Source organism: Microcebus murinus, chromosome 17 (genome assembly GCF_040939455.1).
Source record: "Microcebus murinus isolate Inina chromosome 17, M.murinus_Inina_mat1.0, whole genome shotgun sequence".
Classification (NCBI taxonomy): domain Eukaryota; kingdom Metazoa; phylum Chordata; class Mammalia; order Primates; family Cheirogaleidae; genus Microcebus; species Microcebus murinus.
Window position 1 is genome coordinate 47,301,701 of NC_134120.1, and position 22,751 is coordinate 47,324,451.

The 22,751-nt window shown below is 45.7% G+C and overlaps 1 protein-coding gene and 1 long non-coding RNA gene across 3 annotated transcripts in view; both read right to left on the reverse strand.

Moving 5' to 3' along the window:
- LOC142861627 (uncharacterized) overlaps positions 1-22,751 on the reverse strand; it is a 355,037-nt gene that overhangs the window by 68,657 nt on the left and 263,629 nt on the right. The window lies entirely within an intron of this gene.
- ENOSF1 (enolase superfamily member 1) overlaps positions 1-22,751 on the reverse strand; it is a 30,089-nt gene that overhangs the window by 2,468 nt on the left and 4,870 nt on the right. The window contains exons 2-14 of one of the 2 annotated variants that reach the window (XM_012746239.3): positions 19,858-19,966; positions 13,564-13,679; positions 11,763-11,849; positions 11,391-11,417; positions 9,246-9,318; positions 9,098-9,136; positions 8,565-8,647; positions 6,860-6,894; positions 6,123-6,210; positions 3,860-3,994; positions 1,859-1,900; positions 923-1,052; positions 539-638 (exon numbers count right to left, since the gene is read on the reverse strand). In XM_012746239.3, coding sequence (XP_012601693.1) covers positions 539-638; positions 923-1,052; positions 1,859-1,900; positions 3,860-3,994; positions 6,123-6,210; positions 6,860-6,894; positions 8,565-8,647; positions 9,098-9,136; positions 9,246-9,318; positions 11,391-11,417; positions 11,763-11,849; positions 13,564-13,679; positions 19,858-19,966 — 1,064 coding nt within the window. The remainder of the gene's footprint in view (positions 1-538; positions 639-922; positions 1,053-1,858; positions 1,901-3,859; positions 3,995-6,122; positions 6,211-6,859; positions 6,895-8,564; positions 8,648-9,097; positions 9,137-9,245; positions 9,319-11,390; positions 11,418-11,762; positions 11,850-13,563; positions 13,680-19,857; positions 19,967-22,751) is intronic. The other variant, XM_075993613.1, reaches the window with a different exon arrangement.

The window sequence follows — 22,751 nt, forward strand, 5'->3', positions numbered from 1 at the left end:
TCATGTTTCCTGCCTTCTCTGCACACTTCTGTGATCTTTCTGCAATACATTTAGTCCCAGGAGACAGGAACAGCACAATAGCAAAGCCATGTGTGTGCAGATGAACAGAAGGAGACTGTCCTCATATAAAACCCCCCTGGGCCATGCTGAGAAGATCAAACTAAAAGATGCGGCCAGACCAAGGACTACGCCAGTGTCAGGAAGAAGAGACTGGAGAGAAGGTGACAACAGACACGATGAAAAAGGAGCTGGTGGAGGGAGAGCCTGGTTGCAAACCTCGCCTCCGATGTGCTTACAAAACAGCCAGCCACCAGGAACCTACCCTTCTAGAAGGAAAAGTGACTATTTGCTGGTGTGTCTCTGTTGTCACTGCCCCGTGTGGAGAAGTGGAAACAAAACCAACGTCACCTCTGTGTTATAGGACATGCCAGTAGATAGAGTCCTTAGTGTTTCTGGTCACGAAAGCAGAATTCTGAAAGATCTGGCCTAGACTGAGGGACCCTATGGTAGCAGAAAGTGCTGATGCCACATTACTGACCTGTTTTCAAGGCTTGCAGAGACGGATATGTAGTCAAATATGATCAAGTGCTGGACCAGTTCACAGAGGCCAACTCCACCAGCGTGGGGGCAAACGGGAACTAAAAGGAAGGCGTTTCTGTTCAATGCCAAGAGTAGGGCCAAGACAGGAAGGGGTGAAAGGACCTCATTTTTCTTGTTGCCATAGGTGATTAAATCATTTGTTAATCTTTAGGGTGAAAAATCATCAAATATTCCCTGATTAAGGCTAAATGGGAGAAAAAAATCAAAATGGCAAACTGCAGACTCGTGTGAATCCCAAGACCATGGAGGGAGGGAGCCACAGGAGCCCGTCTGATGGGCAGAGGAAGGGAGGTCAGGTCTGCAGCCTCTGAGGTGCTCTTACTTTCAAACTTTTTGGCCATCAGTAATACTGAGAGGTTTTCATTGACACTTCCCAGTCTGCAGCTGTCAATCTGGAGGAACTGCAGGGCGTTCGCCTGTAGGAGTTGCTTAAATATCACTCTATTGTGGCACTAGAAATAGAATTAAAAATAACACAGACAGAATCGTCAGCCTTGGCCTTCAGGCTTTCTCAACCTGGCAATGTGGCAGTTCCACGCCACTGATTACTCATCAGTGGTCTTCGGGAAGCCCAGACTGTGTCTCTTCTTTGTTCTCACTGGGTGTGAGGTGAGCCCTGCTGGTGCGGGCAGGGACCTCGTGCTCGCTTTTCTATAAATCTAATGCCATAGTGTGAGTCAAAAAGTCACACCAGCTGGCCATTTACTAAGGAATAACTGTCACATCCATAGGCAAGAGGGAGATGAAGCGGAGCATCCGGATGAAATACGGTGACAACAATAAGCAGGTGGCTGTCGGATGACAAAACAGAACCATGGCACCGCAGTGCTGCTCCTTTTGGGGGGAAAACAGAATCTGTCCCTCGCACTGCTCCACTCGTGGGCTGACTGCATGCAGCTGGCTTTGGCAGCTCTTGCGCTTAGCTGATAAGCACAAAGAGTGAACACAATCATGTTTATTCAATCTGAAAGCTGGCTTTCTTACAACCATCTTCTGCCCTCATGATAGCAACTTCAAACTGCTGCCTTGTCAGTTTTGATTAGATGCTTTGAAAAAGACACATGACCTTAGCCATATGAACTGGAAAAGAAGCCACAAACTTCTGACTATATCTGACTCCAGACTCTAGTGAAGTGCTGTAAAATGACCCATTTTCTAAGATGACAAAAACTTCCCAAGTTAGGTGGTGGCGCCTAATGTACGACTGTGTCCTCAGTCTGTGGTCAGCGTGTACTGACCCCGAGGAGACATCACTCACCTGCTCTCCTGTGGCAACGCCAATTCCTAACGGGACCAATGCCTGCAAAATAGAAGGCAGCCTGGCGTTATCTTCCTAAGTTTTGAACTACAACTCCTAACGTTCAAAAATATTTATAGCTGAAGAAGGAAACATCCCTGCTGTTGAGCCATGTGAAGTTTCAAGACTGGCAGAAGGACGTCAAGGGAGACGTGTGTGAACGTGGGAGGGCCGTGTGTCTCCACGGGAAAAGTCAAGTGCTGCTCAGACGCCGCCACCAGCCCCCTCCTGGGCATGGCTCTGCGGCTCTGCAGTGTCCTGGCCTGTGCTCCGTCTGGGTCCCTCCCAAGGTGAGTGGCTCTCCTCTGCCCAGGCCTCCTTCCTGTGGGCCACCACTCCCCTTCATTCCCTCGTCTCCCTGATAAACCTTCAGTGGCTACTCTAGAACCCTTTCCTATCTTTGTCAATTCTAAAACCCTCTCCCTTCCAGCTCAGTGGGTGGCTTCAGATCCTACTCTGCAGGTCCGGCTAACGCCACGGCCCACCTGGAGAGCGCCTCACCTGGCGAGGTGCTGGACTCTCCACCTGGATACAGCTCTGCTGCTCTCTGTCCTCTCACCTGGACCTGAAAGCCACCTCTCACTCACTACCACCTGGTCTAGCCACCCCCCTCCAGTCTCAACTGGGACTGGGACTCTGCAGTTACTCAGCATCTTTTCGGGCAAGTCACACACGTGCCACCCAGAGCCTCGACCTCCTCATCTGCAGGTCTCAGTTTGAGCAGATGGTCTCCAAGGTACCTTCTCTCACTCATATTTTATGCTTCCTGAAAGTACCCTTAGTGCTTCATCTCAAAAGAGAAGAGAAAGGGAGAAGAGAAGGGGGTGGAGGAAGGGCCATTTGACTTATTCATTCCACCATTTTGAAACTTATAGGTTTCTGGCACTGACTAGGTACAAATTTTGGATGTTTTGGGCCATCACAGTCTGATGCTGTTGCATATTCAAATCCCATAACCATTCCCTGCCCTGATTTCTCACTCGTCCAGCAGCCTCTGGCTTCGCATGGAGCTTGCTCTGGTCAGAGGATAAAAAATTTAGAAGTGATAGTTGTTTTTATAAATTAACCACCTGGCATTCTGGCCTTGTGGATCAGTGCTGTAAACCGGAGTAATGGGAGTCTGCCTCTGAGATGCTGAATGTTTCTCAGATGTTCTGACATATCAGGTTCTTTTTAAACCAAAGGAAGAGAGACAGCCCTGATTACAGTGGCTCTGTCTCTAGGGCTCTTGGGAAACACACAGGCTGCCTGTCCTGGAGAGGCCTGGCCTTGACATTAATTAGTTAAGCAAACTTTTTCTTCTGAGTCATCCAGAGAAATCACTCGTTTCATTCTGGGTAAATGCAGTATTTTAATCATGTATCAGTTACATGATTTCTATATTTATTATATATAAAGTATGGGAACTGTGTCTATTAACCTTCAAATTGCTGGTAGCCTTTCAACTTTTGGCAACTTACTTTCTCTAAAATGAAAAGAAATAAGGGCTATGTATAAGCTGAAGCAGATAAAAGAACACCAGGTCTGTAATTCCCACACTTGTCACACATTGCAATTTTTTTTTTTTAGACAGAGTCTTGCTTTGTCGCCCAGGGTAGTGATGCAGTGGCATCATTGTAGCTCACAGCAACCTCAAACTCCTGGGGTCAAGCGATCCTCCCGCCTCAGCCCCCCAGTAGCTGGGACTACAGGCACACATCACCAAGCCTGGCTAATTTTTTTTCTATTTTTGGTAGAGACAGAGTCTTGCTCTTGCTCAGGTTGGTCTCAAACTCCTGAGCTCAGGCAATTCTCCTGCCTCGGCCTCCCAGAGTGCTAAGATTACAGGTATGAGCCACCCACACATTACAATTATTTCAGCTACTTCATCAGGAAATGTAAAAGGGAACAAGCGAAGACATTTTAGGATCTGTCACCAACACTCTGGAAAACTAAACAAAAAAAAGGCAGCCGTTTTTCTACCTTGGAGATGGCAGCATGCCCCAGAATGTCATCGGGGGAGGTTGGCTCCTCAATCCAGAGGGGCTTGAACTCGGCCAGCTTGGACATCCACTCCACTGCCTCGGGCACATCCCAGCGTTGGTTGGCATCCATCATCTGCAAGGACAGACCCTTCATGGTGAGGTGTGCGGCTCCCAGGGAGAAGGTGCTGTCGCTCAGTGCCACCCACTGCTGAGTAAGGCTCCCCTAACATTTCCTCTGCTGAGGCCTACAGGCAGTGTGAACAAAAGCAGACAAAGAGCAGCCTGAGACTTCCGCTATGGATACCATCTTTTGGAGGAGATGCGAATTGTTTGCACAGCTGCTGGGATGTGCAGAAGTGCCCTGGGCATCCAAGAAGTGCTCGCTGGCCCTGGGGCTCTGGCCCCATCTGCCTTTAGATGTCACCCAAACACATGTGTTTTGCAGTGTTGGTTCTGTGTGTAGGAACTGTTCTGTATCACATGCTGAATCATTAGGCACAGTCAACCCTAAGTTTGTTCAATATTCATTTATTGACTATTGGTCACTATGTGTCTGGCATAATAAGTTACCTAAACTCAACCATTAACAAAGCACCTGCTCTGCTGGGTACCTTATGAATTTTGCCCCATTTGATATTTATTACTCCATGAGGCAGCTCATATTAACCCATTTTACAAATGAGAAAACTGACATGCAGAGAAGTTAAGTAACTTGCTCAAGAACAAGTCAACAGGGAGTCTGAGTCTAGTCCTCTCTTGTCGCAGGCCCTGGCTCTCTGGGTGCTGCTACCCCTCCTGGAAGCCAGGTGCTGGCTGTGCTGGCTTAAGAGATGGCCCCTCCACCCCCGACCTTATCACACTTGGATAAGACAGACACAGACTTGGAAATCTCCATAGAATGTGCTAGGTGGTAAGAGCTCCCTCACATGAAGCTATGAGAACCAGAGGACAATATATTCAGGAGACGTTTTTATCATAAATTATTTGGATCAGGATGACTTCATAAAACAAAAGCAGCACTAATTCATGTATAAATAATGGAACTTCTGATCCTAGGTCAAGGACCCCAAACTTCTATTTTATGAAAACATGCCTCTAAAACTTCATAAAAATATCTTGTGACTTTCTTTTATGAAAATATTTTACACATAATAAGAACTGTTTTGTAAAAATACCAAGTCAGGAAAGACTGATCCTCACGTCTCTCTCAGCCAGAGTCCCACGTATCTTCAACAGTGGTTCCCTGACACCCGCCCACCTGAGCTAGGAGGGAAGATGAAATGATTGACATAACGGGGCCCCAATGGGAGGCTTGGGTGCATCCAAGTTAGCAAGGACTGATCCCTAACCCTAGTCTTATTTAACTACTTATGTGGAATTAAAAAATTTTAAAACTATTAGTCCTCTCAGTTTTTTTGTTTGTTTGCTTTTTTGAGACAGAGTCTCACCCTGTTGCCCAGGCTAGAGTGCTATGGCATCAACCTAGTTCACAGTAACCTCAAACTCCTGGGCTCAAGTGATCCTCCTGCCTCAGCCTCCTGAGTAGCTGGAACTACAGGCACGCACCACTCATGCCCAGCTAATTTTTTTATATATATATATATTTTTTAGTTGGCCAATTAATTTCTTTCTATTTTTAGTAGAGACAGGGTCTCACTCTTTCTCAGGCTGGTTTTGAACTCCTGACCTTGAGCAATCCTCCCGCCTGGGCCTCCCAGAGTGCTAGGATTACAGGTGTGAGCCACTGCACCTGGCCCAGTTTTTGGTGTTTTTTTTTTTTGAGACAGAGTCTTACTTTGTTGCCCAGGCTAGAGTGAGTGCCATGGCGTCAGCCTAGCTCACAGCAACCTCAAACTCCTGGGCTCAAGCAATCCTCCTGCCTCAGCCTCCCGAGTAGCTGGGACTACAGGCATGCGCCACCATGCCCGGCTAATTTTTTCTATATATATTAGTTGGCCAATTAATTTCTTTCTATTTATGGTAGAGACGAGGTCTCGCTCTTGCTCAGGCTGGTTTCGAACTCCTGACCTTGAGCAATCCGCCCGTCTCGGCCTCCCAGAGAGCTAGGATTACAGGCGTGAGCTACCGCGCCCGGCCTTGTTTTTGGTTTTTTAAGAGTTTGCCTACTGTAAGAGTATAGAGCTGTACTTCCTCTAAGTTTTAAAAGTCCCAATGTTCTTTAACCTGTGCTTAAAAGGAGTTGTATTTTGGGCCTGTTCAGAGGCTTCTGGAATATTTCTCAGGTGTGGGAGGATATTTACCAAAGTTTTGTCTGGTCCAATCATGTCTCTGATGAGTCGGCATCTCCGCACGTCGTCCTGCACATCGGCACCGACCTTCACCTTAAACCTGTGAAACGCGTTTGTTTCGGTGGCTTAGCTCTGTCCCTGCCTTGGCGGACACCTGGATTTTCTGCACAGGTGGCCGTCTCTAATTCACAGACCCTGTTTCCTAGTGACCTTTTGCTCTTTTTCTCAATCTTGGGACAAGTCACTTGAAAGTAAACCTGTGAACCTTCTCTCTTTCCTCAGTGTCGGGGCAGTGACTCTCCACCACCTGCCGACGTGCAGGAACTGGAGAGAGTAGTGAGATCTGTAATGCAATTAACTGAGTTTTTGCTGTGCCATGAAAAGGAAGGAAGTACAAAAAAGCTGCAGTCAGAATTGAAGAGGAGACTGGGGCTGATAAGGGTGAGCCACCCCCCACAGCCTGGTTGGGGTGACTACATTTGCAGGGCCCTTTACAGAGAGGTTGCATGAGAGGAAGGCCACAGGAATGGTCTTTTTCCCACGGTGCAGGGGCCTGAGGCTGGGGAGGGAGAGTGACTTGGTCGCACATCTAAGAAGCAGCAGGGTCCATGCAGCTGGAGCCTCTGTGACACAACCTCTGGCCACTTGCAGGGAGCTCTTTAATCTGTTTTGCCCCCTGCCTCCTGTCCACTGAGTCTCTCGTGCTGCTAACAGGGAAAGCCAAGGCCACTATCACACGGGTGACTTACCTGGTCCAGCCATCCCTCAGCGCCTCCTTGCAGAGCTGCAAAGAGAGGAGCACACCCAACGTCACACACAGGACAGCTCCCGATGGTCTGACCGTGACGTCAGCCACTTCTGATCAGAGTTTCACAACCATTATGGTCGGAGCATAAACCAGAGCAACAACTACATGTTGTTGAAATTAAGGGCACAAAGAGCTTGGCAATAGACCATAACTGTTTCTACTTGTAGGGTGACTTTCTTTCCTTATCTCTATAGGAACCACTTCTTTAATTGTCACAACATTCCTGGAAGGGGAATGTAGCATTAATATCCCTCTTTATAAAGCTAGAATATTCTGTGGTGCCCATAGAACTAATGGACGTAAGAGTAACAAGCAGAAGCCAGCCTTTCTATCCCCTCCCCTCTCTCTCCTTCTCCCATCTCCATTTTCCTCTCTCTCTCCCTCTTCTGCTTTCTGAGCTCCAGGTGAGTACAGCATGAGGAGATCAACCGTGTGCCGACTGTGTGCCCCATGCCCGCCATGGTGCTCTGAGCATCACGTAACTTATAGTGTTTATCTGAATCGTCAAAACTACCCCAGGAAATAGGAATTACTTCCCCATTTCACAGTGAGGAAACTGAGGCTTGGCACGGTTAAGTGACTTGCACAATGTTACGCAGCTGGCCCTGCCTGGGAGTCAAATCTTAGACTGTCACCTTCCAGAGCCCAAGCTGGGACTAAGTCACAGAGTTCCCATGTCTACAAGGCGAACAAAGGCTTTGCTTTTGCTTGTATAGAAGCCCTTTCAGAATGAGGCCTTGGATCCAGACTGATTTAGAAAGGCTAACAAGAAAACATTGAAGCCTGTGTGATATAAGAAGAAATATATATTTGGTCTCTGCCCCTGTTCCGGTTTCCCGGCACACAGCTCCTAAAACCTTTGGCATCTCCTGAGTGACGAGTCTCTTCTGTACGAGAACAAGATGGCCCTCCTGAAGGCCCCTCGGTAGCTTTGAGATGGGGGCTGATCACAAGACCAAGCCATGACTGCAGGTTGGAAATCTTGGCCCCATCCCCAGACCTCAGGTGGGGAGGGGAGACAGGTGAAGGTTGAGCTGACCACCAGTGGCTGTGATTTAGGCAGTTGTGCCTACGTCATGAAGCACCCATAACAACCCAAGGCTTCAACCCAAGGCTGGTGGACTCGTGGAGGGTCCTGGGAAGGCAGTATACCTAGAGGGGACATGAAAGCTCCACACCCCTCCCCATACACAGCCCTACATCTCTGCCATTCGGCTGTTCCTAAGTTGTATCCCTTATAACAAACGGGTAAACACATGTAAAGTGCTTCCCTGAGATCTGTGAGCTGCTCTAGCAAATGACTGAACTCCAAGGAGGGGGTGTGGGAACCTCCCGTCTACAGCCGCTTGGTCGGCAGCACAGGCCACAGCCTTGCCATTGGAGCCTGACAGGGGGCGGTCCTGGGGGACTGAGCCCCCAACCTGCGGGGTCTCATGCTGGCTCCATGCAGACAGCGTCAGAATGGAGCAACACAGGACACGCAGGTGGTGTCCGCAGAACATGGGAGAATTAGCTGTGTGGGAAAACACCACACGTATCTGGTGTCATCAGCGAAGTGCCAAGAGGAGAGTAGCAGTGCGAGTACAGAAGGGAAAACCATCTTCTCTGCATTCAGCCTGTCCACAAAACCACGTCCAAATGCCCACCTGCTTCAGCGTGTCATCTGAGTACCCCAGCCAGGCACACGACGTCGTGTAGGCAGGGTAGCCACGTGTCAGCATGTGCTCCTCTGTGAAAACACGACACTCATCGGCAAATGCACTGTCCAGGGACCTTCGGGATTAGAACTCTCTGCAGCTAGGCCGCTGCCGTGGAGAACCCAGCCGTTCTCCTGACCCTTCCCATGCACCCAGCCACCAGCCCAGCCCCAGGCCACACTCAGCCGTGAAAATTCTGAGGTTGTCAAACCCGGGTGACTAGGACACCCCCTTGGCTGTCCCACTCCCCTAGGGCCCTCCTGGATCCTACAGTGTAACGCTCAAGCCAAACTTCCTGTAGCAGTGGCTGAAGCAAACTGTGCAGTCAGAGGCCACACCCAGGATGCTTCGTCCCACAACCCGAATGTCCGTCTGAGGGCCCGGCTGCCCGGCACAGGGCATTGGGGAGGACACCCTGAAGGACAGGGGCACTCAAACATGGATGTTAGCAAAACAAGGAAGAACATTTTCTCACAACCTACCTCTTTCCTTTTTACCAACTTGAGCTTTCTGCAGTATTTCTGGAAAAGATAAAAAGCATCACCTCTTAGACAACAAAGCACACCATCACTGTGCGCACAGCAGAACAGACCAGGAAGCGCCCGGTCCCGTCGCTTCAGCACAACTCACCGTAGGCATCCTCCTCAGTCAGGACGTCGGTGATGTACCTGAAATCTATGCAGGACACCAGCGTCCTAGGGTCCTGGCAGTGCGACAGACAGGAGGGGAAAGGCCTGAGTCAATTCAGAGGCTGACTGTGTTCCTGAGAAGCGCTTACGCTGATGCACCGGGCTCGCCCTTTCCCCCGAAGGGGCCGTTGGGACTGTGTGCGCTGTCTGATTCCGCCATTCCTCAGGGCAGAGTCCTCCCTCCTGCTCTGAGCCCTCGCACCCCCAGCCGGTGCTACTGCCGTGGCTGCTCAAAGGAACACCTGGCACCAGGCCACCACCCAGGGCGAGCTAAACGAGTAGGCATGAACGCCTGTGTCCCCCTGTACACCTGCTCACCCCTCAGGGCCGTCTGCGGTGAACTCGAGGGCAGAGGGCAGGACTGGAGCAGCTCAGCTGCGCAGGGAAGAGGCTGCTCTCCGCGCCAGGCCACGCAGGGCAGCCCTGGGCCCACCACTCACTGGCAGCATGGCCTGGGGCCATTTCCTCTCCTGCCAAAGGGGGATAGTGTGCTTCCCTGACAGGAATGGAGCGGATGACCCGGAAGTACACCAGCCCAGCTGGCTGACATCTCAGCCAGGCCCTGAGATGAGTCCTCTCCCAACCCTGACAGAACAGTCGGCTAGAAAATAACTGGTAGCTCCCTCCCCACTAATGTCTTATGCTGACCAGGCATACTCTGTCAAAAAAAAATTTTTTTTTTGAGATAGGGTTGCCTGGGCTGGAGTATAGTGGTGCCATGATAGCTCACTGCAACCTCAAACTCCTGGGCTCAAGTGATCCTCTTGCCTCCGCCTCCCTAGTAGCTGGGACTACAGGTGTGTACCACCATTTCTGGCTAATTTTTCTATTGTTTTGTAGAGACAGGCTCTCACTATGCTGCTTGGGCTTGTCTTGAACTCTTGGGCTCAAGTGAAACTCCTGCCTCAGCCTCCCAAACTTCTGGGATTACAGGCATGAGCCACTGTGCCCGGCCTGTCAAAAGTCTTAAAAGCTCTTTTGGTCCTGACATTCTGCTTCTTTTAAGAGTGTTGGCATTGAAACAGGGAACAGGATCCCCAAAACAGGAAGTCCACAGGTGGGATCTCTGGCACCTTTCTGGTGGCCCTCAGATCATTCCCTTTTGGTCACTGATCATTCCCATTCGCCTCCTGCACCTCTGTGAACAGCTGACCTTGAGCTTGGACTGCAGCTCGAGATGTCCACATCCTTCCCCTTCCAATGGCCCCCAGGCCACCCTCAGGCACGTCAGAGAGACAACGTGACTTCACTGTCTTCACTGTCCTCTAGGGGAGGAGCGAGGTCTACTGGCCCAACAGTCCTCAAGGCCGTGGTGTTCCTTGTTTTTGATTAATTTTGCTGCCAGTTAATAACAATGGCCTTCATTCGTGGACCAGGGTTTTGGCAACCATCCAAGGCACCGAGGCAGCTGAAGCTCAGAGTGGACAAGTCACATGCTCAAGGTCACTCAGCTACTTAGTTATGAAGCCCAGATTCAAGCCAGCCCTGCCCCGGTCTGAAGCTCACTCCCCCTTTAACTTGCTCTGAGTTTTTTCCTTCTCAGCAGCCAGGTGCTCGTCCCTGCTATAAATAGGCCAAGGGGAAAGAAAACAGCCAAGTGCGTATCTTTAGAACTCAGTGTTAAGCTCTTTCCCTGCTGGAACCGTCTGGCAGGGACTGTAACAGTCTGAGAGTGCTTTTGGAGTCAACATGACCCACTGTGATATCTTAATAGTAACATGTTGCTTTCCAGAATTTATGAAGCACTTTTCTCATTTGGTCTTTAACTCTAGGAGGTTCTTTGAGAAGTTATGACGACTCTCTTTTCACAGTTAGGAAGCGGAGGCTCGGGGAATTGGCACCACGTGTTACAGATTGGGGGGAGGCGCCCCGCTGCACCACCTGCATGAGCACAGCCATCTGTCTGTCTAATATTAGGAAAGTAATACCGTATTTTACTGGGGGGTTTTGTTTTTTTGTTTATCACCACTACAGTGATCAATAGACAATCCTGAATATATTTGCTGATTTTCAAAAGGCAGGTAACCCATGGAATCCCGTAAATTTCATTTACAGAAACAGCTGCAATATTAAGGATTCTACTTACCATGTCCACAAGCAACTTCCAGAGAGGCTTGAAGAAAAAAAAAAAAAAAAAGATTTGTAAAATGTGTGTGTGAAGAACCCATTTTTCTCCTAACAGTAAATGAGCTAGTGACAACTCTGTGTGTCAGACATCTGGTCCACCCACCCGCCTTTGCTCTCAGGCTGCCTGTGCCTTCCACTGTCCCTCTTCTTTCTCCTGCGCCTACAGTTTCCTAACTACTACCAGTATCTTTCTGGGAAGAAAGAAATCAAAGCGATTCTCTGTATTTCCTCTTGGGGGCCTGCTCTGTGTTTGTCTTTCTAGATGGCTGGTGATAGAGGAAGGCAGTGCCTGCTGCTCCCGGGCCACAGGGGTGGCGGTGAGATGAGTCACCTTTCCCTCCTGCTTGGCCCACAGGTCCCACACCGCGTTGAGAACAGCCGCCGTTGCCAGATGCACCACGCCTTTCTCTGGACCAATCTGGTTGGGAAGCAAAGCACAACAGCACTTAGAAATGGAAAAGACAGTTAGGTCTTCTAGCTAGGGACACATGTCAAGAATTAAAGGGCAGCATAGAAACTCACCTAAAGGTTAAGGTTTCTAAAAACCAGTTTCTGACTTACACAAGAGTAGCAGAACTAGCAGGAACAATTTCTGTCTTTTCCTCTATTTATATGTGTACACACACACATTCTTTTTTCTGAACCATTTGAAAGTAAAGTTGCAATACCATGTTCTTTTAACCCGAAATGCTTCAGTGTCTAGTTCCTAAAAATGAAGACATCATCTAACATAGCCATAGTACAATGATGGCATTCAGGAAATATGACATTGATAGAGCACTACTATGTAAAAGGCAGTCCATATTCAAATGTTGCCAATTTTCCCAATAATATACTTTATTTTACCCTAATCTGTATCCCACCCAGGATCACATATTGCATTTAGTTGTCATGTCCCTCGTGTCTTTTTACCTAGAACAATTTTTCTTCTTCTACTTTAATGTTATTGACATTTCTAAAGAGTATATAGGCAGTTGACTATACAGCATCCTTCAATTTGGGTTGGTCTGGACTTCCTTCATGATTAGATTCAGGTTATGTACTTTTTGGCATAAATACTACATAAGTGATGATATCTTTTTGTTTTATTAACATTATTAGGGTTATTAACTTTTACCACTTGGGTAAGTTAGTGTCCATTTGCTGTCTCCACTGTGAGGTTACCATTTCCTTTTCTAAATAAAGAAGTGACTATTGCCCCCAAATCTGAGCATCCATTGATGACTCTGGCCTCAATCAATTACAGCTGTGCTGGCTGCAATATGGTGATTTTCTAATGTTATCATTTCCCTTATATTTATTAGTTTGTATTCTACTGTAATGATGAGTTTCCCTTCTTGTTTATTATCTGAATGTGCTTGTGAATTCTTATTTTATTCAATAGGTTATAAGCCATTACTATCATATTTATTTTGATGCTTCAATTGTCCCAGATTCAGCTAGTAGGAACTTCTTCAAGGTGACACCTCTCAAGGGCAGTTTAACTTGCTCTGCAAAAAGTCAAAAATGAAATCTAAGGCAATATGGTAAGTGCATTCGCCTATGCCCTTCTCTGTGCGTGGACAGGAAGCCAAGCAGAGTTAAGAAAAGATAAACCTGGCATCATGAGACAAAGGCAAAGTCCAGGTTATTAGAGTTATCTTACTGTGGTAGAATCTTTTCTCTAGAGCCTCATGTTTTCATGCCTTGAACTGACAGTTCAAATGCCAACCTACACACATAACAGGTGCTGTGGGCGTCCATCTTTTCAACTTTGCTCTTTTTTTATGTTTCTCTCCCTAAAAACCTCCCCCTGCATCTCCAGTACTACTCACATTATCTCTCAAAACAAGGCTATCCATTCAGTATTATCCACTAGACCACGTTTTCCAACTTAGGGAGTGTGAGATAAGGTACTTAAGAGCAGAGATAGCTCTCAGAAGCCAAATACATTAGATTCAAGTCTTATAGATGGGAGTTGATCAGCTTAAAACACTGATGATTTAAATGGCTCAAGCTCTTATTTATCTGAATAAAACGTTTTACTTCAAAATTGTATACCCATCTCTACTTTCACATTTGTTGCTATCCATGGACAACTTAGACCTTAGTAATACTACTTATAAAAGCATTTTATAAAATAGGTCTCTTACCCATCTGAGCTGCCCATCACTTGTGAGCTGCCTGTAGAAGCCTCTGAAGTCACCAACAATGTCCCTGAGGTCCTTGTTAAGCACATGGTGGGCGAGAGCATTCACAGCACAGACAACTATTAAAAAAGGATTTACTTCTTGTTTATGTTTGAATACAAAGTCAATAAATTTAGACATGAAAACACCACAAACTAATGTGAACATTTTATGAAAAAAATTTAAATGTAAAAGGTCTATGCTTTTTTGTTTTTTTTTTGGAGACAGAGTCTCACTTTGTTGCCCAGGCTAGAGTGAGTGCCGTGGCATCGGCCTAGCTCACAGCAACCTCAAACTCCTGGGCTCAAGCAATCCTCCTGCCTCAGCCTCCCGAGTAGCTGGGACTACAGGCAAGTGCCACCATGCCTGGCTAATTTTTTCTATGTATATATTAGTTGGCCAATTAATTTCTTTCTATTTATAGTAGAGATGGGGTATCGCTCTTACTCAGGCTGGTTTTGAATTCCTGACCTCAAGCAATCCGCCTGCCTTGGCCTCCCAGAGTGCTAGGATTACAGGCATGAGCCACCACGCCTGGCCGGTATATGCTTTTTAAAACTGCTACAAATATGTCTTCTGTGGTTGTCATAACAAATATCACATAAATAGAATAGCTAATAATCCACATACTGAGCTAAATTTCCTGAATAGAGGAAACACATTTTGATTAGTTGTCACTGAACAACAACCTTTGATCTGCAGGTTTAAATAATGTTCCCAAATTATCTTCCTATTCACTTTGTAAAGTGTTTGAACAATCAGATCAAAAGACAACTCATGGTAGTTCATCCTACCTAAGAAATAAGAAATTATTTCTTAATAAGAAATAAGAAAACTTATTTTCTAAGTCTCTTCTTATTCCTAAGAAATAAGAAAACTCTTTTTTTAAGAGACAGAGTCTTGCTCTGTCACTCAGACTGGAACATGATCATAGCTCACTACAACCTCGAAATCCTGGGCTCAAGTGATCCTCCTGCTTCAGCCTCTCAAAGCACTAGAATTACAGGCATGAGCCACCATACCCAGCCTTGATTTACAGAATTAAAAAAAGAAGAGAAAAGAAATCTTTCCATTATTGACAAATATAGAAAATGCCATGAATTAACAATATAACACACTATTAAAGATTAAATGAGGCTGGGTGTGGTGGTGTTACAGCGAGTGGTTCCGAGGACAAACTGAGTGGTGGCAGGCTCAGAGGGGTCTCACCACCAAGTTACGAGCCCCGTATACCCGATTTTTCCCACTTTTATTAAGTTGAGGTGGTCCCAGGGGTGGGGTATCAGCTCTAGCAGTTTAGTTGAAGTGTCAGGTAATAGGTTTAGTGTTATGCTGATGCACCATGTAATAGGTTAGTTGCCGGGCCAGGTAATAGGTTAATATGCTGACGCGGGTCTTCCGTGAAGGGGTCTCAGGTGGCTGATGTGCTAAGTAATAGATGGGGGTTTTCCTTATCAGTGTTTCATGCCTATAATCCTAGCATGTTGGGAGGCCCAGGCTGGAAGATTGCTTGAAGTCAGGAGTTTGAGACCAGCCTGAGCAAGAGTGAGATCTGTCTCTACAAAAAAATAGAAATATTAGCCAGGTGTGGCACTCCTGTAGTCCCAGCTACTTGGGAGGCTGAGGCAGGAGGGCCACTTGGGCCCAGAAGTGTGAGGTTGTAGTGAGCTATGATGATGCTACACTCTATCCCTGGCAACGGAGTGAGACCTTATCTCAAAAACATAAAAATAAAAATAAATTAAATTATGAATTTACAATTAGCATAATGTTTAAATATAAAATGTTAAAGTCCATGAAACATTTTCACAAATATTACATTTCTCACTATTGATTTACTTGTGATATACTACATTTTTAATAAGTAGTTGGAAGGTTAAACTTAATTTGGGTCAGCATTACCAATTATTTCATGTTTGGTGTTTTACTTTAAAAGGCTAATTTATTGTGCTACTTAAGATGAAGAATAAGTAACAAATAATATGGGAAAGACCCTCGATTCTTTGCCCAAACCAGAAAACATCTAGTCTATGTGTGTGTGACCAAAATAACTTAGCTTCAAAACAAATAATTTATTATAAAACGTTTTGATAAACTTGTTTGGTGTTGCCATTCCTTCAATAGTAAAATTTTTAGGTCATTTAATAGGATGGTTGTAGAGGTGTAATCAGATCCTATGGGAAAGACATTTTGAAAGTAGAACCATATGCTCTTAGGACAGGTCTGGCCTCTGTGTGGGACAACTCTCAGATGGCTGTGGACTTGCTATTGGATGTAGCAATTAGGGCTAAACCAGCCATTTCAGGTTCTAGGGCTTTTGGCATACACCATCATTCCATTCCGTTTATTCATTCCCTAGAATTGTGAGGAGACAGAATTCTCTTCACGCCTTGATGGTCAAGCTCTTGGATTAAAGAAAACCTGCAGAGTAAATCAGTGACTCATAGGAATATATTATTCTCTACATCAAAACTCGGTCTCTTGGATTTGTTGCTATAAATCCCTGACTGAAGCACACCTCTTGTTTGCATGACGATAACAAGTGGTGATCTCATAATTTATGGCTCTAAGTGCGCAAGTAGCACTAATATATTCATTCATCTATAGAATGTGGATTTTCCTTGCTCAACATGAGGCTACTGTAAGAAGTTAACTAAAATGTGCTACACTCAGTAGAAATTTGGGTTGTGGTGTCTGACTCCAGTGTGGAGAACAGGCCACTTCAGGTTTGCATGTGTGATGGGACGGGTGGGAAATTCATCTGGAAAAAACTGGCCCTTGAAGGCAGCTTATTGCTGACTCAATCCAAGGGTTTTCTCTTGTGACTCTATCTTCCCAGAGACCTGAATTCCCTGGGACCCTCCAGCACTGGAAGGACATTCAGTAAAGCCTCTGGATGGCCTGGGGGTGTCTGAGCCTTAGTGGTGACATGAGCCCATATAGCTTTTTTTTTTTGGTCTACTTAAAAATTCTTCCTTTTTCACCTCTTTTTCCTACTTTTTTAAAATAACTAAATTGGTCTACATTGTACATGTCATTACACATGTCCAAACCCACAGAATGTACAACACCAAGAGTAAACCTATTATAAACTATGGACTTAGGGTGATTATGGCGTGTCAATTGTAACCAATGGTTCATTCTGTGGGGAACGCTGATAGTGTGGGAGGCCGGGCATGTGTGTGGACAGGGGTATATGGGAAATCTCTTTAACTTCAACTCTATTTTGCTGCAACCCTAAAACTGCTCTAAAAAATAAAAGTGTTAAAAAAATCCATAAACAAAGGAGGAGAAAATGAATATTATAATAGTTAAGTAAATTTAACAAAAACATGAGTTAAAAAATACCCAACAAAAACCTACAGTGGATGCTGGGATCACAAGTGTGTAGGCATGGGAGGCCCTGGGGTTGGGAGGGGAGATCCTGCTTGCTGAAGGCTTCTGGGAACCCCAGGGCATGCTGGGAACATGGGTGCATGGGGACGGGAGGCCCTACTTCCTGAGGGCTTCTGGGAACCCCACAGCATGCTGGGAACATAGGCAGGCTTGTGGGAACAACAACAAAAAAACCCCACACTGGTCTATTCTATACATTTAAAAAACAACCTTCTGTCTTTCTATCTCTCTCCCTCTCTCTCTCTCTCACACACACACACAAGCACAGGAGCACTCTCTCCACAGTAGGAAAGAGAGCATTATTTTCCTCTTTTCTGGGTTTTTTTTTTTATTTTATCATAAAAGAATGATTAGGTAAGCTAATAAAGGCCACAGGAGAACCAGGATGAGCTAATGGAATTTTTCATCTTTAGCACGAGTGCCGAGTAATACATTTAGTGAGACCTCAGTGAGTCACCTGAAATATGTAGCAAGGTTAAAGTTAAAATGGGTCCTGTCATGTTGTGGTCTGAAAAAGGCGGAAGCCAACATCATTAGCACACAAGAGCCATTTATTAAAGTGATGAAGAGATGGATATTGATTTACTCCTGCCCGAGTCGTCCACCAGGACAGCTGGGTGGGGCTGGGAGAGGAGAAGGAGGGTCAGTAAAGGTCACAAGCCCTGAGCTTGGCTACCATCCCAGAAGAGCTGCTTATCTGTGTCAGTGCTCTGGGTCCCTCTATGTGTGCCTAAGTCAGCAAAGTTCAAAGTCTCGGCTGTTAACAGAGAGTGGTTCCAATGGCCTATCCCATAATATATTTTGTAAGTTCCCTGAGTTTTATGCTACCTTTGAGGGCCATGCTGTAGGGTTTGCAGTATGGAGAAAGACAGAAGCTTCATAAAGTACTCAACTTACAGCCAGGGGACAATTAAAGTCGCAGAATAGGCTGAAACACAGCTCACAAATCTATCTTGGTCGGCAGTTACTACTTTGGGGAAAACTGTAACAGTAAATTATTGACTTAATGGTGGGGAAGGAGGGACTGAATCACAGCCTAGTCTCCTCTATCTGCCTGATAAATTTCTATTTATTCTTCAAGACTCACCTCAAAGCACTACTGCTGCTCTGAAACCTTCCCTGAGCTTCCTGGACAGAGTGAAGAAATCCCTTCTCTCTGTGTAACTTGTACACACTTTTTAAAACCAGTAATTCTCACACAGTATTCTCATAGTGCAGTAATTCTGCACTATGATCATTTCTTTTATGTCTGTTTCTGCATTAAGTTGTGTGCTCCTTGTATGTCTTCTGTATCGCTCTCTCTTTTTAAAATTACTTCTCTGGGTGCCCGGCAGAGCACCTGATACGTAGGAGCACTCAAGAGGAGTCTGTGAAGGACTGACCTGTTGTATGGCTGACCACCAGCCCCAAGAAGAGCTGCAATAGGATCCAGTGAAAGTTCAAGAAAGGTTCCCTTGTCATTCACATACACACATGCACGCACGCACACATACTCATGCTTCTTTTATCTGCTTGACAATATTAAAATCTCTCAGTTGGGCAAGATTTTTATTCTACAACTATCGAGAGGGCAAATATCCAGGGGAGAGGTCTGCCTCCCATCACGAGCAAAGTTAGAGAATCTTTTTCCCTCCTTTCCAGACCCTTACTCTTCAATCTATGATCACTTGGCTTTGGCTCCTAATGATTTCTTAAAACTGATCTGGCAAAGGTCACCTTTATGGACTTCTTGAATTTTGAACCATGCACACATAGTATGTATTCAAGAAAAGTTGCACTTAAAAGTTCTAAAGAGTCCAGGCGTGGTGGCTCACGCCTGTAATCCTAGCACTCTGGGAGGCCGAGGCAGGAGGATTGCTTAAGGTCAGGAGTTCAAAACCAGTCTGAGAAAGAGTGAGAGCCCATATCTACTAAAAAAACAAAGAAATTAATTGGGCAACTAAAGATACATAGAAAAATTAGCCGGGCATGGTGGAGCATGCCTGTAGTCCCAGCTATTCAGGAGGCTGAGGCAGCAGGATCACTTGAGCCCAGGAGTTTGAGGTTGCTGTGAGCTAGGCTGAAGCCACGGCACTCTAGCTTGGGCAACAGAGTGAGACTCTGTCTCAAAAATAAACAAACAAACAAACAAACAAATAAATAAATAAATAAATAAAAGTCCTGAAGAGAAAGTGCTTCGGGCAGTCAGGAGGTTCTGTTGTGACTTGCTAAGTAGCTGTCTAGACCAGTTTCCTTATCTCTAAAAAATGAGTGAGCCCAAGATCACCACTGAGATCTCACCCTGCTCTGAGAAGAGTGACATTATATTCAGTCTCTTCAGTATAAGAAAACTGAAAGAAAAAAGAACGACTTATACATGGCTCAGTGGGTACCCTAAAGAGTCTGCTCTTTTCCAGACGAGACCTCGGAGATTGGGCAGGGCCAAAGGCCTTTTCTGCCATGAAATTAAGTGAAGTAGAAACCAACTCCAAAAGTTGAAATGTTTTGCAAAGCGAGTAGATTGTGCACACAACAGTAAGCTTGCTACATAAGCTCACATCTCCCTCTCATCACTGTGGGTTACTCAGCTATTTCAGGTTATAAATATTCTACAGTGGCCGAGGGCTAAAAGCAGGTGAATAACATCCTCATAGTTATCATCTGAGACAGATCCAAGGATTTTCTAGCACCAGTCTATAGATGACTGCAAGGAGAAAGGCTAAACTCTGCTACTTTCTAATTTCTCCCAGCAAAATAAATAACAAACCACGAAACACCGTTTTTACTCACTTTGAGTAGTGTACAGAGAAAAAATTAAAGGTCAGAACTGAAATCTAAGTGAAAATTAACCATTCTGGAACCATAAGGGAATTGTCAACTCACCAACTTCAGTGCCTTTTCCCAGAGTGAAGGTAATTCCATATCCCTTGAGTCCATCGTCCGCATCCGTCTCTATGACGACATAGGCAGCCGAGTAGTCGGGGTCTGTGTGCTGCAGGAGAGATGCCCCCAACCCAAGCAAGGCAAACATGAGAAACCAGAAAATAACCATGAGAGTGACCTCACATAAGGACAGACAGTGCCTCAGGGGCTATGCAAGAAGAGTTCCAATTGACAGAACCATTGGTGTACCCCAAAGAACACCGGAGCTCTGGCCAGGCGCGGTGGCTCACACCTGTAATCCTAGCATTCTGAGAGGCCGAGGCAGGTAGATTGCTCAAGGTCAGGAGTTCGAAACCAGCCTGAGCAAGAGTTGAGGCTGAGGCAGAAGGATTGCTTGAGCCCAAGAGTTTGAGGTTGCTGTGAGCTAGGCTGACGCCATGGCACTCACTCTAGCCTGGGCAACAAAGCGAGACTCTGTCTCCAAAAAAAAAGAACACAGGAGCTCTGAATGGACAAAAGGATGCCCTCCTGGAGGATCCAAATTATTACAACAAGTGCACTTGAGTCAAAAATTGAGGTTTGATTTTAAATCCAGAAGTTTTCGCTCTCAGCTAGCTGTGTCAGTTCTTTGAATAGAGTTACATTTACAAGTAGCTTTACATTGAAGAAGCCAAGGTTTCAGGAAGCTCTTTTTTTTTTTTTTTTTTCGACTTTGATCGTACTGTCGAAACAGGAAGCTCTTACATGAAATTGGACTGATTTCCCTTGCAGCAGTTTATAGCAGAGCTGAAAATACAATGGGATAAGTTCAGAGGAGACGACTAAAGAAAAATGAAGAAGTAAAGCTTTGAGACCAATTAACTCATTTTTTTTGTTTTATTTTATGTTATTTTAACACATTAAAGCCACATGAGTTGTATTTAACTCACACTAGTTTTGAGCCCGGGGCCTCATGAAGCATATGTAATTCACACCTCTCCACCTTGGGAGCATATAAGTCACACACAGAAAACAATAAAAAATAACAAATTTTCATTAAATTAGAATGGATCATTTTGTTTTCAAAGTTTCTATTCTATATTTTAGTAATAAAACACCATGCCCCAAGGAAAAAAAAATTTTTTCTAGTGTGGCAATGTGTTAACTTTCTACTATCAAACAGTATTTTGATAAGTGTTTATTGATCAACTGTTACAAAACTCAATGCCACTTATTGACGTGGGAGATGCAGAGTTTTTTTCTTTTAAATACAAGTCTGTATCCAGAAATTTATCATACAGTGGGGAGAAAAAGCTAACTCACAGAACCAAGTGAGAACAAGCTAAGAGTACAAGGTTGTGTGCTGAAGCATGGGTGCTTGTAAGTAGCACCGACGTTCAAGGTGGAGGAAGAGCAAAGAGGAAGTAGAACTTGAGGGAATTCCTGAGGGGACAAAGAGGCAGATGAAAGCACCAGGAAGGGGAGCTATACGAAATCCAGAGGCCTTTGCAGAAGAGAGAAACAAAAGGCCCGTGAGGGCACAAAATCAGATAGGTAGCATGGGGTCAGATAACAGAGATCTCAGAAAACAAGGCAGAAGATCTGCTTTGTTTTTGAGACAAAGTCTCGCTCTGTTGCCTGGGCTAGAGTGCCATGACATCAGCCTAGCTCGCAGCAACCTCCAATTCCTGGGCTCAAGCAATCCTCCTGCCTCAGCATCCCAAGTAGCTGGGACTACAGGCGTGCACCACCACACCCAGCTAATTTTTTTTCTATTTCTATTTGCCCAGCTAAATTTTTTTTTCTATTTTTAGTAGAGACAGGGGTCTCCCTCTTGCTCAGGCTGGTCTTGAACTCCTGGCCTCAAGTGATCCTCCTGCCTCAGCCTCCCAAAGTGCTAGGATTACAGGTGTGAGCCACCTTGCCCAGCCCCCCAGGCAGAAGATCTGAATGTGTTAATAAGGGATGTAGGATGCAACTATTGAAGAATTTTGCATAAAGTTATGGCAAACAATTTATTACTGTTATTATTACAAAATATTAATTGTGCCAGGCATACTATTCTAAGAGCTTTACATGGTTTAATTTAATCCTGACAACAATATTATAAAGTAGGCGGTATCATCCTTATCTTAGAAAGGAGGAAATGGAATTTTAAGAAGTCTAAGTCGCGGTGTGGTGGCTCACACCTGTAATCCTAGCACTCTGGGAGGCTGAGGCGGGCGGATTGCTCAAGGTCAGGAGTTCAAAAACCAGCCTGAACAAGCCCCGTCTCTACTAAAAAATAGAAAGAAATTAATTGGCCAACTAATATATATAGAAAAAATTAGCCAGCATGGTGGCGCATGCCTGTAATCCCAGCTACTTGGGAGGCTGAGGCAGGAGGATCGCTTGAGCCCAGGAGTTTGAGGTTGCTGTGAGCTAGGCTGATGCCACAGCACTCACTCTAGCCTGAGCAACAAAGCGAGACTCTGTCTCCAAAAAAAAAAAAAAAAAAAGAAGTCTAGTAACTTGTTCAAAGTCATATCACAGTAAGTTATGGAGGCAGAATTCAAATCCCCGTATTTGAGGGTGGGTGGGGGTGAGGGACAGGGAGGTGACCATGATGGACAGGAGTCTGGTGTCAGAGCCCAGTGGTGGGAATTCAGTGCCAGGCATTGCTGAGCACCAACTGCGTATCAGAGATAGCGCAGCTTGCTGCAGGGGTACAGACACGCCCGCCACAGAGGAAGTTACAGAGGAGGCATGGCTGCAACAACTCTATCTAAGGCAGAACATGCTGAGTCCCTGGGAGAGACGCAGACTAAGAAAGACAGGCCGAGAGCACTGGCTGAATGTACTCGACGCTGGAGAAGGCTTCATGATGAAGTCAGCATCTGAGCTGGTGGGTCGAGGAAGGGGAACTTTTGGCAGTG